The sequence below is a fragment of the Mercenaria mercenaria genome, chromosome 10 (genome assembly GCF_021730395.1).
Source record: "Mercenaria mercenaria strain notata chromosome 10, MADL_Memer_1, whole genome shotgun sequence".
Lineage (NCBI taxonomy): Eukaryota > Metazoa > Mollusca > Bivalvia > Venerida > Veneridae > Mercenaria > Mercenaria mercenaria.
The window spans coordinates 11,363,359-11,379,125 of NC_069370.1; the positions used below are offsets into that span (position 1 = coordinate 11,363,359).

Genomic DNA, 15,767 nt, shown 5'->3' on the forward strand with positions numbered 1-15,767 from the left:
TAGCAAACAAAACATGGAGCTCCAAGTCAATTTTGGCCCAAATACCTTAATATCCACAGCAAAGTGATTACATGTTACCATTTATAACCAGTTTGCAAATATAGCAATGTCAGCATAAAGCTTATAAAATATATAAAGTGCATGTTTTTTTTAAATAGAGAGGGAGAGAAAAGGCCGACAGACATATATTAGACTAGATAGGACTTCGTTTACTAAACTGTTAGACAAAAACTACAAAAATAGTTATTTCACAGGACTGAATAGATTTATTTATATGTTTTGTTATGATTTGTTGTGTGCTGAAGTGAATTATTGCCCCTGACTCTAAAAAGACCTAGTTTAGTTTAAGCATGACTAAGAAATATTATCTTTTTGACTTGGTGTTTTGTTAAAGATAAGTAAAGACAGAGTCATGAGAAAGTCCGTATTCGGTCATAAGAATTAAAAACGGCTGAAAAATGTGTAGTATTCTCTTTATAGATTTAGTTGGCCATGTCTGGTATAGTATTGTCTGTATTTCTGTCTGTCTACCTGTCTGTCCAATAGTGTTACTGTTGAGATTCAAATCATCATTGTGGGGACGGCTCAAAGCAAGCTAAAAAGTTGTTTGACAGGAGAAAGGTAGTTTTGCCCGTTCAATTGGTCCATATTTGGCCACTCTTTTAAATTATAAGATGATTAAATGGAACATAGGGCGACAATTGCAGAAAATGTGTGGGTACTTTGGTATTCTTTATATCATACCCTCATATATACCACCATTCATTGCAAGGGCATATTGTTGCCTCATTACAAAGGATAGTACAGATTCTGGAAATTCTGGGGACAAGAGAATCCTAATTGTCCTTTGTGTGGGTATACATGTATTGAAATTTTACATATTTTCTGGGGATAAGCAAATGTAATCAGCATCATTAGGACCTTCTGTTGCATTATTTCTGTTTATTACTTCTAAATGAAAGAAAAAAAAACACTCTCTTATTAGCATTATATTTTATTTGTGCTGTCGGACAACTTGAAGTTGTTGTCTGACAGACGTAAAAAAGGTGTCCACGTTAAATGGGTCTTTACTATCTCATTTGTAGTAAATACAGAAACCTTGGTGGAGACTTTGATACATGAATGGGAGACAATCGCAAAGTTGTATTGTTTAATCTATATTCACACAATAAGTGTTTGCACTACTTTTGTTGTGTCAGTTTACAGGAGTAGAGCTCCGACATTACATCGTTTCTACATTGTATAAAAGGATTACTATAGTGTTGATCGTTGATAGTATAAACTAAGAGTTTAAAGACATAAATAAAGCTTGTACAGTGTAAATAAATGAATATATTTATAATGGACTTATAGTGTTTTATACGGGCCAAGAAAATTTTGAAACAATCTCATAGATCTCAAGAACAGTACACTTACTCTCATATTGTCAAAAATTCATTGCAAGGCCCTATGGTCATCTCATTACATTGGAGATAATAGGTCCTACTATATCTTGGGATCCATGTGTTTACTGTATTTGAAGTCTAATTTTCTAATTTGGACAGGCAACTAGATACTACCGAACATCATTCTATTCACTCTACGCCTCGAACATACAGCTGTAGGCAAGTATTCTGTACCACTATTTATAATTCAAATAATGACATTTTTAGTTCTAGAACATTTGTTTTATTTGGTTTCTAAATTGCTTTATTTGGTTCTTTACATGGTATGGCAATAATGAATTACACAAGGTTGCCTGGAATTGTAAATTAAGCCTCTTGTACGCAATGCAAACTGTTGAAAATGCTGATGTACAAAGGAAAATGTGCAGCCAAACTGAGACTCGAGCCCAGGCTTCACAATATAATCCTTTACCAACTGAACTACCGGGCTTTTTGCATTTGTTCTCCTTAATTTTTCATGAAGTTTTATACAAAGCGGTTTGTGGAATTCGATCTCAAATTACAGTTGGTACAGTATAAATAAAGCAATTACATGCTTCGTTTAAATGCTACAGTCCCACGTTGAGCCCAAAATAATACACAAAGAGAAAAATGTTCAGCGACACAGATGTTTGGGTCTAGAAATTATGTGTCAATGCATTATCGCACCCTGACTATATTTTCTCGAGTTTTTCAATAAACATGTTCAGGTATAACATTTCCCAGTAGGCAGTCAAAATTAGCCTTGCATAGCTAATATTCGACTCAATGACAGTCCCTAAGTTAAAACAGAGGCATGACCCATAATCAGAATATTCCAAATCAAACATTACAACTCAGAAACTTTTACTGAAATACTTATTTTCGTAATTCTTACAAGGCAATTAAACTAAACAAAAACAAAACATATTATCAATATCAAATATTATCATAATGCTACAAACCAAATTTGCTCAATTCATGCCGTCACAATCTACAAACATATAACTCTCATAAAAATGCCACAATGCCTTAAAAACTACTGTAATACTGACCGATCGACAAACACGAATTTTTACATTTTTTCACAAACTGTCTTCCCTCATTAAACAACACCTCTCTTGAGCGATTCCCTCATTTCAGCGGCAAACACAACTCTTCGTAAAATAGCCGCCGGTTTCTTTTTGCCACGCCGGTATTTGGCAAATTCAGCCCATACTTATACGCGCTTTACAAAAATGAAAATTGCCTTAAATTGTTACATTAACCCACCTGTTTTAAAGTTAGTATGTTTTGATATGATATCATTACTAGTTTTTTGTAAATCAGTACGAGAAAATTACATTTGCCATGGCAAAAGCGGTTTTGCCATGGGAAATCGGTCTTTTGCCATGGCAAGAAAATTCGTGATTTTGCCATGGCATTTTTTTTTTTTCATTTTTCTTAAGAAGTTATTTTAACTATTTCCAAACGAATGTATTGGTAGAAATATGTTGTTTCATATCTATAACTCTGTGTCTTTTTAATTTGCCATGGCAAAAACTGGCCATGGCAACTTTGCCATGGCAAGATTCTGCATTGGCAATTTTGCAATGGCATGGTTCTGCCATGGCAATTTTGCCATGACAAGTTTCTGCCATGGTAACTTTGCCATGGCAAGATTATGCCATGGCAACATTGCCATGGCAAGATTTTACCATGGTGAGTTTGCCATGGCAAGATTTTGCCATTGCAATTAATTTATTTTTTCAAATATTTTAAAGGAAGTTTGATAATTTTAGGGATTATGAAATACAATACTGGCAGGAAAAGAGAAGAGTTTAGATTTCTTGTGTTGGCACATTTAAATAAGCAAGCACAGAATCTTGCTACATAGATTGTTTCACCATTACTGGGATAAATGCTGGTTGATTTTCAGCGGCAAGAAGGAGTTTTTTACATCCTTGTTTTAATGAAAAAAATGTATGAAAGATATTTCTAATATTATATAACGTCATCGTGTGCCATATATTTTTTCTATTTAGAAAAATACAAATATTACTTAAATTACAGAACATATCTATTCATCAAATAAGTAAGTTTCTTCTCTTTATGAAATACGATATTAGTTATCATCATAGTATCTTAACCTTTGATGTTATATATGACTCGAGAATTTTAGCAGGCTTGGATAATCTAAGCCGCGCAAAAATAGAAAAAAATATATCCGAACAAAACTGTTTAGCGCTTTAAAGTTTTTCTTTTTATATACTTGATCTGCATTGAGGTACTTAAGCATTCAAGACATCATACAGCGATTTTAATGACGAATAGACAAAATGTGTATCAGATTTTCCCTTGCACATAGGTTTGTGCAACATATGCTATGTTACAAAAATAAGCATTTTGCAAAACCCGTAGAAAGTCACACACCAGCGGAACCGGTTATAGGTTCGATGCCCGGTCGCGTCATACCAAAGACGTAAAAATGGTGTTAGAAGCTTCCTCACTTGGCGCTCAAGACGGTAGTCTTAGGAATTGTCAGTCCGGTGTCAGTATAATGTTACTGGGTGAGGTAACATATCACGTTTCTACGGAGTGATATTCTAGTGAGGCAGCACTATGAAGTTGGGCGTTGTGCACACTGCTACATTTTTGTTTAATTTTTCATAAAAAGGTGATTTAACTATGTCCAAATGAATGCATTGGTAGAAATATATTGTTTCATACGGATAACTCAGTTGTTTATTTTAATTTGCCTTGGCAATCAAGTTATTTTTAAAGGAAGTTCGATAATTTTAGTGATTATGAAATACAATACAAGAGGAACAGAGAAGATTTTATATTTCCTATGTTGGGACATCTAAATCGACAAGCACAGAATCTTGCTACAAAGATTATTTCGCCATTGTTGGGATAAATGCTAATGTTAATTTTCAGTGGCAAGGAGTAGTTTTTTACTTCCTTGTTTTAATGACTAAAAATTGATGAAATGTAATTGTAATATTATATAACGGTGATCATATGACATATATTTTTCTGTTTAGAACAATACATATTTCATATTTCTCGAATTACACATATAAAAAGTAAGTTTCTTTCGTTTAATATGAAATACGATATTAGTTATTATCACAGTATCTTAACCTTTGATGTTATATTCGACTCGAGAATTTTAGCAGGCTTGGATAATCATAGCCGCGCAAAAATAGAAAAAAATATCCGAACAAAAATGTTTAGCGCTTTAAAGTTTTTTGTTTTTTTTATATATATATATATTCTTGATCTGCATTGAGGTACTTACACATTCTAGACATAATTGTGAATACAGCGATTTTTAATGACGAATAGGAAGAATGTGTATCAGATTTTTCCTTGTACATAGGTTTGTGCAACATATGCTATGTTACAAAAATGAGCATTTTGCAAAACCCGTAGAATGTCACACACAAGCGAAACCGGTTATAGGTTCGTACACATAGCACTTCATTATGTGACATTTCCAGTCTGCCGATTCTGTTGCTTCTCTGATAGAAACGAGTAAAACGCAGGTTTCAGGACACTAAATTGTTACACAAAAATGGCCCAAAATGTACACCTTGCTCGACCTGTACCGTATTATCTGCAAATGACTGACCTAAAACACATGCATACTTTTAAAGCATGTGGCCAGAAGAAAATAATAGTGGGAAGAAAAGTGTCTCATGACCGTTTACTTTTTTCCGCTACTTTGAGCTGAAGCTGGATGGATGGATGACTGTTTCCCATTCGTCTGACTTCCGTTACCTAAGGTAAAGTTTTAGACCCGGTCGTCTACATGGAGCTAGGAAAATCGATACATGCACATATTTATTTTACACAATAATAACTCGTACGCAGGAATCCTTAGTTCTATACACATCATAAATAACCAGTTGAATATATATGCCTGTAAAGTGCATATGTCTATTTTATTTAAAAACGTACCCGGGGCCAAATGCGAAACTGGCCCCTGTCACTTAAACGCAGCTTCTTGTTTGATTGAATGTAGATACCTCTGGCTAATATTTTAACATTCGACTCGCAAATTCATTAAGTTTACACTATATCGCGCGAGGATTTGTAAAGATACTTTAAATTCGTCATAACACTTTGGCTATAAATGCTTATTTAGTAGTCTTCTATTTTCGCCTGAGAATCGTTCGGACAAAATATTTTCCGTTGAATAATATTTGTAGTACTACTTTTCAAAAAATTATATACGCAATACAAGCTATTTACTTTAAGTTAGCATTACTAAAATATTGAAAATACGTTTGTACTGTATACGGAAAACGTTTTATCGGTCTTTTCTATTTGAAAATTACACTGCTGACGTATCATGTTTATAAATAAAAATGACTATATTTCATAACATACAATGTACTTTGCAAGTAGATAGTTACTTGATAATCAGCTTTGCTACACATTGTGAATTATAATATCATTACGTCATGAACATATTGTATTATTCTTTTCATTCATAACTTTTGTTCTTCAGAAACGTATGAATTATTGCTATCACTGCATATTGTTAGGTTAATTTCATAGCTATAAATCAATCAGCATTTACCCCAGTAATGGTGAAACAATCTATGTAGCAAGATTCTGTTCTTGCTGATTTAAATGTGCCAAGAAATCTAAAATCTTCTCTGTTTCTGTCAGTATTGTATTTCATAATCCCTAAAATTATCAAACTTCCTTTAAAATATTTTGCAAAACTTACCATGGTAAAATTTTGCCATGGCAGAATCTTGCCATAGCAAAGTTGCCATGGCAGAAACTTGCCATGGCAAAATTGCCTTGGCAGAAACTTGCCATGGCAAAATTGACATGGCAGTACCTTGCCATGGCAAAATTGCCATGGCAGAATCTTGCCATGGCAAAATAAAAAAAAGTGAGTTATCGATATGAAACAACATATTTCTACCAATACATTCGTTTGGAAATAGTTAAATCACTTTTTAAGAAAAATGAAAAAAAAATTGCCATGGCAATTTTGCCATGGCAAAATCATGAATTTACTTGCCATGGCAAAAGACCGATTTGCCATGGCAAAACCGCTTTTGCCATGGCAAATGTAATTTTCTCGTACTCATTAACAAAAAACTAGTAATGACATCATATTAAAACATACTAACTTTAAAATAGGTGGGTTAATGTAACAATTTCAGGCAATTTTCATTTTTGTAAAGCGCGTATAAATATGGGCTGAATTTGCCAAATACCGGCGTGGCAAAAAGAAACCGGCGGCTATTCTAAGCCGATTTAATGCACTTTTCCCTTCAAAGAACAATAATTCCTCTACAGCGACAAACGACACAAAACTGACGTACCGAAGCAACATATCACCTCTTTTGAGTAACGTCGGCAATGTCCCGTTATATTACGGAACATCCGGATTTGTGTCAGACAGGACGGGAATATCTGATAAATAACGTAGACATATACTGTTGAATGTCAATGGTACCTAGTTTTGAAGCAGGGTGTAATGAATGATTTGTCGTAACACGGGTACCAGTTATGTGTAAAGGACAAATAACAAAAGAAGAAAAAATACACAAAAGAAGTTTTCGTGAGTATGGACGGATAAAATTAGTGTACAGTAGTCAGTTGTTGTACACACGTTCGTTGGCAGTTCTTACGGGAAAGGTGATTAAATTGTGTTTTTAAGTGTTTTGAGTAAAACTTCAAATATGCAATCTATTAACAATATGCATAATAAGCAAATTGTTTAAGCTCAGCATTTTCTATTTAAACTTAATTTAAGTAAAAATTCGTTGAAGTCGTGTAAGTGCAAATAAGCTCCATGTACCTTGGCGGCCGAGTCTCTCTCTACAACAACTCCCTCGCTACAAGAAGCAATATGCTTATCTCCGTAAGATGTAGTAACACTGTAAGTCATCTACAATCACATAATATCATTTTATAATCATAGACAATTGTTTTAGCCTATTGGCCAATGTGACATTGACCTTTGACCTACTAAATCTCTATCAAAGTGCAATTATATCATTAAATTTCAAGGTCTTGGACCCACATATATGCGCCTGTTATTAATTAGAAAACAATCATTGTAACTCCAATAGTGATACAACAATCACCTTATCGAGGGGTAATTGCCAATACTCGTATCTCCAATTTTAGATGTTTCTCTTTTCATTTTCAGCTCTCCTGAGCAATGCTCAGCTGAGTTTTTGTGATCGCTCATTGTCCGGCATCCGTCTGTCTGCCAACATTGTGTATGCGATAGAGGCTGTATTTTTAACTGATCTTCATGACATTTTGTCAGAATGATTACCTTGATGAAATCTAGGTCAAGTTCGAAAATGAGTCATTTGGGATAAAACACTAGATCGCTAGGTCAAATTAAATCAAAACTTTGTGTATGCGATAGAGGCTGCATTTTTCAATTGATCTTCATGAATTTTGATCAGAATGATTGTCCTGATGAAATCTAGGCCAAGTTTGGAAATGAGTCATCTGGGGTCAAAACCTAGGCAACTGGATCAAATCAAAGAAAAAATTTCTGTATGCAATTAAGGCTGTGTTTTTAAATTGATCTTCATGAAATTTTGTCGGAATGATTATCTTAATAAAATCTAGGTTAAGTTTGAAAATAAGTTTCTTTTTGGGATAAAAAAACTAGGTCACTAGGTCAAATCAAAGAAAAGCTTTGGGTATGCGATAGAAACTGTATTTTTCAATTGATCTTCATGGATTTTGGTCAGGACGATTGCCTTTATAATATCTAGGTCAAGTTCGAATGTAGGTCATCATTGATCAAAAACTTGGTCAATAGGTCATATCAAAGAAAAAGCTTTTGTATGCAAAAGAGACTGCATTTTACACCAAAACTTCTTTAAATTTGATCAGAATGGTTGTCTGGATGAAAGCTAAGTCAAGTTTGAATGTGGGTCATCTGGATTAAAAACTAGGTCACACGGACAAATTAAACAAAAAGCTTTGTGTACGCAATAGAGGATGCATTTTACACTGGATATTCATAAAATTTAGTCAAAATGATTGCCTTGATAAAATCCAGAAGGTGTTTGAAATGTTTTATCCGGAGTCAAAAACTAAATCACTAGGTCAAATCAAAGAAAAACCTTGTGTATGCGATAGAGGCTGTATTTTTCAATTGATCTTCATGAAACTCGGTCACAATAATTGCCTTGATGAAATCTAGGTCAAGTTAGAATATTAGTAAAAAAACTAGGACACTAGATCAAACCAAAGAAAAACATTCTGCATGCAATAGGACCTGCATTTTACAAGGTCGAGTTTTAATATGGGTCATCTAGGGTTAAAAACTAGGTATCCCGGTCAAATTAAAGAAAAACCTTCTGTACGCAATACAGGCTGCATTTTACACTTGATATTCATAAAATTTAGTCAAGATTGCCTTGATGAACTCTAGGCCAAGTTCAAATATGGGTCATCTGGGAAGCATATTTACACTGTTATGATGTGTGTCTCAAGTGAACGACCTAGGGCCATCTTGATCCTCTTGTTAAGCTTAGGTATGACATAGTTGATTATCGTATAGGGTAAAACATGAGATGAGTATAAGACCCACTCAAAAAAATCCAATATAACCAAAAAATACGTGACAGCCACCATACATGTATATATTTTTAAGAAGTACCTAATAGTATCTATAATTCTGATAAAACACTTACAGACATCACTATAACAAGTTAAAGTCAACTGTAAATTTCATACGTATCTATTATCAACATTACTGTACTTCCAACAAAAGTGGGAAGCGTTGTATTCCTTTAATAGAATTTGCCTTTCAGCAGAAGACAAATCAGAACGACTTATGTGGGCTAGAATTAAGTAAACAATAGTAACTGAATGTTTAATATGGCAACAGTCGTATGTAGAAATTTACAACAATCGTAAAATATGTTAAATACCGTGTATTAGTGAATAAATGATATGTGTTTTACTTTGTCATTAGTTTTGACGACAATCCCTCGTAGTTTCACGAAACTGCAGAATGACACAGTTTTGTCATGTTCTTGGACTGTTTATGCCGTAACAACAATATTTATAACTATACCCATACAGTTAAATGACATTGGCATTCTCCAAATTGCCATCTATCCATTTTCCACGTTTCATGACAAAAGGCTAAATTTAGAAATGGTCAAAATCGGCCCAAAGTCAGAAATGTTTGAAAATTATGTAAATGAAGCGTTAATGTGTCTTTATTGGCGTTTAAATGTTTAAATGTATTTATTATCATTAATCAATGTATTTGTTTGGTTTTTCCAAGCCATTTATTAACCAAATCATTATCTACATTTTAACGTCACTTAGGTACAATGATAATCGATGTCATGACGTTGAATTTTTTTAAAAAAAAAGAAAAAAAAACCCGCTTAAATGGACACATTGTATCTAATCAGTCTTGTTATGTATTAATAGCAACCTGATTTCAGTAAAAATATATAATGTCTTTTCAATACATGTTTATAATACATTCATATAATGTAATGACAGCACAGCGTATACAATACAATACAATATGAACTACGTATAATAGTATTCACATTAGGCGGTTTTAATAAATTCTTTTACTGCCTGCTCATAGGTATGAAAGTGTATTGTTCACGGATAAAAAATCTTGACAAATGCAAAAGAAATTACAGTAGATCCATTTTAATTTGCCTCTTAAAATCGATTTCTAACAAGAAAATATCTGTAAAATCAATGAATGCTCCGCAAAGTATGACTATTATATATTAAACGCACAAAAGTAGAATTCATTAACTGGGCCCATTACTCGTCTTAGCATAAAACTTACTAAGAAGTTTCCTATAACACCAGCAATTAGTCCTTGGAGAAAAAAAGTACGCACAATAAATGAAGTTATTACATATTTTTTCTATTCCCTGTTAAATAACTATGGTACCGATAGGTCGATATAAACATAGACGCCTGAGTTTCATACCGGGTGCGTGACGTATTTTTAATTAACGTGTGTCTTGGCATAAATTCTTTTGTTTTGTTCAATATTGTCAATCATTTAAGCCATTGAACAAATTCAAATATTCACATGACATTTATACTTGTAGATACGGATGTAATAAAAATGTTATTATCTATGCATCAATTAATATGCACTCGTTCTTTAGCGGAAGAATATTGCGTTCCGAAAGTCGTACCATATTTCCCGTAAGCTATAGTGAACTCGAAATTGGACAGAATCATGATACTTACAATGTGCATATCATTTTGGGAGCGAAGCATTTTTTTACATCCCTGTCAAAAATGTTTGTTTTCAGTACTTCAACTTTTTTCAACCGATTTCAGAAGTTCTTCTTTCATTTGTGTTATCATAACTTTTATCATTGTTCTCGGGATGTCATCAGCCTTTGTTAGTACATTTTTTAGTTTACTTGGTGTAGCTGTATCTTGCATTGGATCTTTTTGGCTTTTAAATTGTTTTTAGGGTTCTTTCTGGGTGCGCTTGTATCCAGTTCATTCACACTGCTTAACTCACTGTGTTATCGTTTTAATTAACCACTGCCTTTCCCTGCATACTTTTCCGCATTATTTAGAATAGTAGTGTATCTCTGTTGTATCCCGTATAAAGAGTTACGGTACTTGTGTCTGATCTTTGCACGGGCTATAATTATGACATCATCGCATTGGATAACTGTTCACCAAAATATTTTTTTTTCAGTTTTCATTATGGCGCTCCCAGTTATGACCTTTTCATAATTTTGCTTTATTTTATCACATTGTTTTCATTATCAAACTATTTGTTTTCATAGTAAATGAAGTACCATATAAAATGAATATGATAGTCCAACATAATTTAAAAAAATCACTTTTTTCAGTATTTCCATAAAAGGAAAAGTTTCCAGTTTTTCTAAGAGCTCAAAACATTTAAATTTTTACCAAGAGAAATCACTCTTTCTTGTAGGTAATTAAAAATTATCACTTCGTTTGAAAGCTAAAATCCCTGCAATACTTTTTCCATAATGTTACATAAGGTAAAGGACTCTTACTCCACTGAGTTATGTAAGAGTTTCTCACATATACGAAAAATCGATGGGTCCTTTTTTGCAATATGTGATTAAGTATTTTGTTAATTGTAGATTAAACGAGGTTTACAAGTGCCCCTACAATTCGCACGAATAAGATGTATGGATGTAGAAACTTAAAAAGCATATCTAACAAAAGCAAGTGTACGCTCCTGATAGCTATGTTCGGTACAGGTAATAATTTAAAGCATACACTTTAATTCCGCCTTCGTCTGTTTGAACATGTATATTAGTATATTTACAGTGGCCTTTGGTAACTCATGTGGGTGACTGCATCAGCAGAATGTTAGTAATGTAAGTAATGTAAGTAGAAGCATAGTGCAAGATACAGACAACGCTTCATTTCTAAAAGCTTCTCTGATTCTTTAGCGTGCGAGGTGTAAATCAACATTAAAAGGGACAGTTAACCCAAAGCTAGTATTTTTAATAAGAGGAGCAGGGTTTCAAATGCTCCACCGCTGGTTAGTAATCAGACAGTAATACCACTGGATCACTGCCTCCGCTCTATATCCCGACAAGCCCGGAATAAAAATCTAACGATAATATAACAAAAAGTTCAATTTTTCACCCAATTCGCTGAACACTTTGGCTCACATTTTGCTCGACATTTGAATATGATTACTGGATTTTATTTGTTAACAATAAAAAATTGCAGTCTGCAAGACCAACATGCCAATTTAATGGTACCTGTTAATCATTTTAATTTTAACATTTACTCATTATGTCTTGTCGACTTCAAGTAAGACATATCTTATGGTATCTTTCGTTTTCATCCATTCGTTGTCTAAACACCGTGACTCAATTAACTGAATCCCAACAATAGTTTTGCCATGAGCTCATTAATTTTCGCGAGGGAATCATTTTCTTTGTTTAAGAGTTTGTGACAATTCACGAAGTTAAATACTAACGACAAAGTAGAACTTAAATTCATTTTGTCTTCAGAAATTTAAATCTGCGAATTCATATCCACAAAGACCTCGTTTACGCTTTACCAATAGATAATTATAAACAGAGTACAAAATTCAACAGCCATAGATCTATTATTAAGGTGCCCCTAAAGTGACATGTTACACACTTTTTTCCAATTAGGTAATGTGAGACTTTTTTTTATTTCGTTTAAACGAAATGATTTCGTTTAAACGAAATAGTTATAGGTTACGGGAAATATGGTACGACTTTCGGAACGCAATATTCTTTCGCTAAAGAACGAGTGCATATTAATTGATGCATAGATAATAACATGAATATATGTGAGACCTCTTTTTTATTTCGTTTAAACGAAATGATTTCGTTTAAGTGAAATGATTATTTCGTTTAAACGAAATGACTTCGTTTAAACGAAATAAAAAAAAAAAGTCTCACATTACCTAATTGGAAAAAAAGTGTGTAACATGTCACTTTAGGGGCATCGTATATTATAAAGCTATACTATTTTTTTGTTTTATCAAACTAGATCAAACAATAGGTATAAAAAAGCCATGAAAACATATGACAAATGGTTGGATTAATAACCCTTATTATCACACTTTGCCTATATTTAAAACCATTTCATTTAAAAAGTAAAAGAAAATGTGAAAACCTCTGCAATTTTGATGATTTAATTGAAAGGATGTTTGTTTTTATAGTTACACTGATACTTGTGTGTTTGTTCAATGGATTTATAATACAGGAAGTGTTCTTTTAGTTACTGAATTTTGAAAGCGCTTGTGATAATATAAAGAAACACTATTTATACATGTTAAATATTTGATAAACAGATTAAAGATTTGTATATCATGAACTAATTCATACAAAATAAAACCTTTTTTTTCAGCAATCATATCTTTGCATCTACAGTATGTATTTAGTAAGTATAATTCAATAAGGACATACGTTTTTATAAAAGCTGGTGTGCAAGTGTGAACTTTTGTCTTCTTACTATATTCTTTGTTTGTGACTTTTTACAGATTTTATTCTTGTATTATTCATTTTTAAACCATTAGTACTAATGTTAAATACGTCAGTCTGTATATAAAAACTTTGCTTCAGATTCTATATTTGCTTTTGTATTTAGCAAGTTCTTAAGCGGATCCCTCTATCACGATCTTTTCTACTTATAACTGTCAGTGGATATATTCTGTATTCGAAGTGCAGAGAACGACTGATACACATTTTCTATATTTGTTCTGTCGTGACTGTACCACTGAAAGGAACAAAAATGTTCACTGGACCAGTAATATTGCATGGCAGAGCTCCAGTATAAATAATTATGGCAGATTCCCGGGAAATATAATGTATTGTTTTACTAAAATTGTATGTGTATCATACAGTACAGACTTTGACGACAGCTAGAAGGTTTTGTTCCCGGGACCAAGAGCATGAACGCCCCTACTTACACTTTCAGATAGCAAAAACAATATGTTTGAAAATCCGGCATGCCCCATCATGATGTCATCCCTCGATCGCTATGATCTATGACCTTAGACCCAGAAACACCAAAAACAAAGTATTAACTAATGATCACACGCAATCATCCTAAGGCATCTGAGGCCTATTGGCCTGTACGCTCAAGCATTATTCAAATATCAGCAGGAAATGTAAGGCAGACGGACATGCTTTGGTACAGTCAGTAGTTTTCTTTAGTAATAGTAATGATAATAATTTAGATAACAATTACAATGATTTTGCTGTGATGGCAGTATGACAATGGACACTATTTGTGTGCGGTACATGCAATCTACTTCACATAACTTACAACTGGAAATAACTCACCAGAACTCAAAGCTGTCAATACCATTTTATCAGCTAGATTATCAGACGACATATGAAATACTATAAAAATGTGATAACCAGGAGAAGCTAATTTTGGTATTGTGTTGTTTCAGGTAAGGACCAAAAACAATGTACGGGTGAACCACAAACAATCAAACCAAATGTTAGAAGTAAGTGCGCCGACACTTTTCTTTCAATGATAAAGCCTATATGTGTGATAAAGACAATAATTATGAATGGTCACTCTAGAATCTCAGTATTTTTCTAAATTACTATTATTATGCTTCCTTGTATGTAGGATGTTTTGGTTGTTGGAAAGACGTTAAATTTATTTGTGTTATTAATATAGAAATATTCTAAATTGTAAAAGTTTGATGTAGTTTGTCTCCGAACCAAACAGTGTTTTGTAACCTGATCAATAAGTTCATTAAATGAGTAAAGTAAATTGGCTATTGTGTATTGCTGCATCATGCACGTGGAATCCTATACAAAAGTATTAACGTGTTTCATGTGTTTTCCTTAACTAAGATAACTCTTAAATTCTCAGGGTGTGCTTTTGCGGGGTTACTAAACGTCAAAATGGTGAAAATGGAATTTAGCGTGATATAGATATAGTTACAAATACTAAATAATATATTTATTCATAAATGACCTTATAATACAATGCTAAGTAGCATTGGCCTTTCATGTTAGCACTCGACCGCGGCCTCTTGTCATGTAATGTAATGTAAAATGTTTCCTGTGGCACCTGTTTTGCTTGTTCTGTTCATGCAGTGTAATGTTCAATAAATGCTCGTTGCCCTCGGCTTTTTGTCCCTGGTCACGTAATATAATGTTTTATGCTTCCTAGATCTCCTGTATAGGCACTTATCTTGCTTCTTCTGGTCATGTCGAGGGCTGAATGCGAAACTGTATTATCTGCATTTTCAAAAGGAGAAGGAAAAACACCCCATTTCATTAAAACTTAAAATGTGGTAACAGTTTTGCACTCAAAATGTGGATAAAACTGCGTTCAGATTTAATTACTAAACTGTCCTATGTGATTTTTAACATTATTGTAAAACAACATCTATTCTTACTCAGTATTTTCTCTAAGTAGTGTTTTAGCTGTCTGAGTGAAATTCAAAAGACAATTTAAAATGTCATTTGAGACAGTTTTGCACTGACTTTTTGTCAAAACACATTTTTGTTGTAATTAGAAACTGCATTAAAATGTTATTACATAGATCAGCAAATAAATTATCTTTTTCGTATTACATTTTTAAGAGTGTTAATTCAAATAAAGTTATCAGATATGTTTAATCCTTAATCTCAGAATTATTTTGAATATACCATGCATATTAACGTTGATGAATTGGTAATACCGCTAAAGGGATGTTCTCGTGCTTTTTTTTCTGGATACAATTTAGGCACTCCCATTTATATTTTAACTCAACTGGCTAAGTACCTATAGTCACTATTTATAACATAAAATTTATTTTTAGGCACAAAATGCAACCTGGTTCTGATTTCTCATTAATACGCAAGTATTTACTCGGTAACTTAAGAAACTTTA

General features: G+C 33.1%; 1 protein-coding gene across 4 annotated transcripts in view; it reads left to right on the forward strand.

The window, feature by feature from the left end:
- The first annotated feature begins 535 nt into the window (after positions 1-535).
- Positions 536-15,767, forward strand: part of LOC123559816 (carbohydrate sulfotransferase 1-like) — a 56,971-nt gene continuing 41,739 nt past the window's right edge. For 2 of the 4 annotated variants that reach the window (XR_006688019.2, XM_045351934.2), the window contains exons 1-4: positions 652-1,604; positions 11,516-11,635; positions 13,275-13,307; positions 14,326-14,382. Coding sequence is in view for 2 of the 4 variants with exons in the window: in XM_045351934.2 (XP_045207869.1) it covers positions 11,560-11,635; positions 13,275-13,307; positions 14,326-14,382 (166 nt within the window). In the remaining 2 variants the exon portion in view is untranslated. Of the gene's footprint in view, positions 1,605-11,515; positions 11,636-13,274; positions 13,308-14,325; positions 14,383-15,767 lie in introns of all 4 variants that reach the window. The other 2 variants (XM_045351935.2, XR_006688020.2) reach the window with 2 other exon arrangements.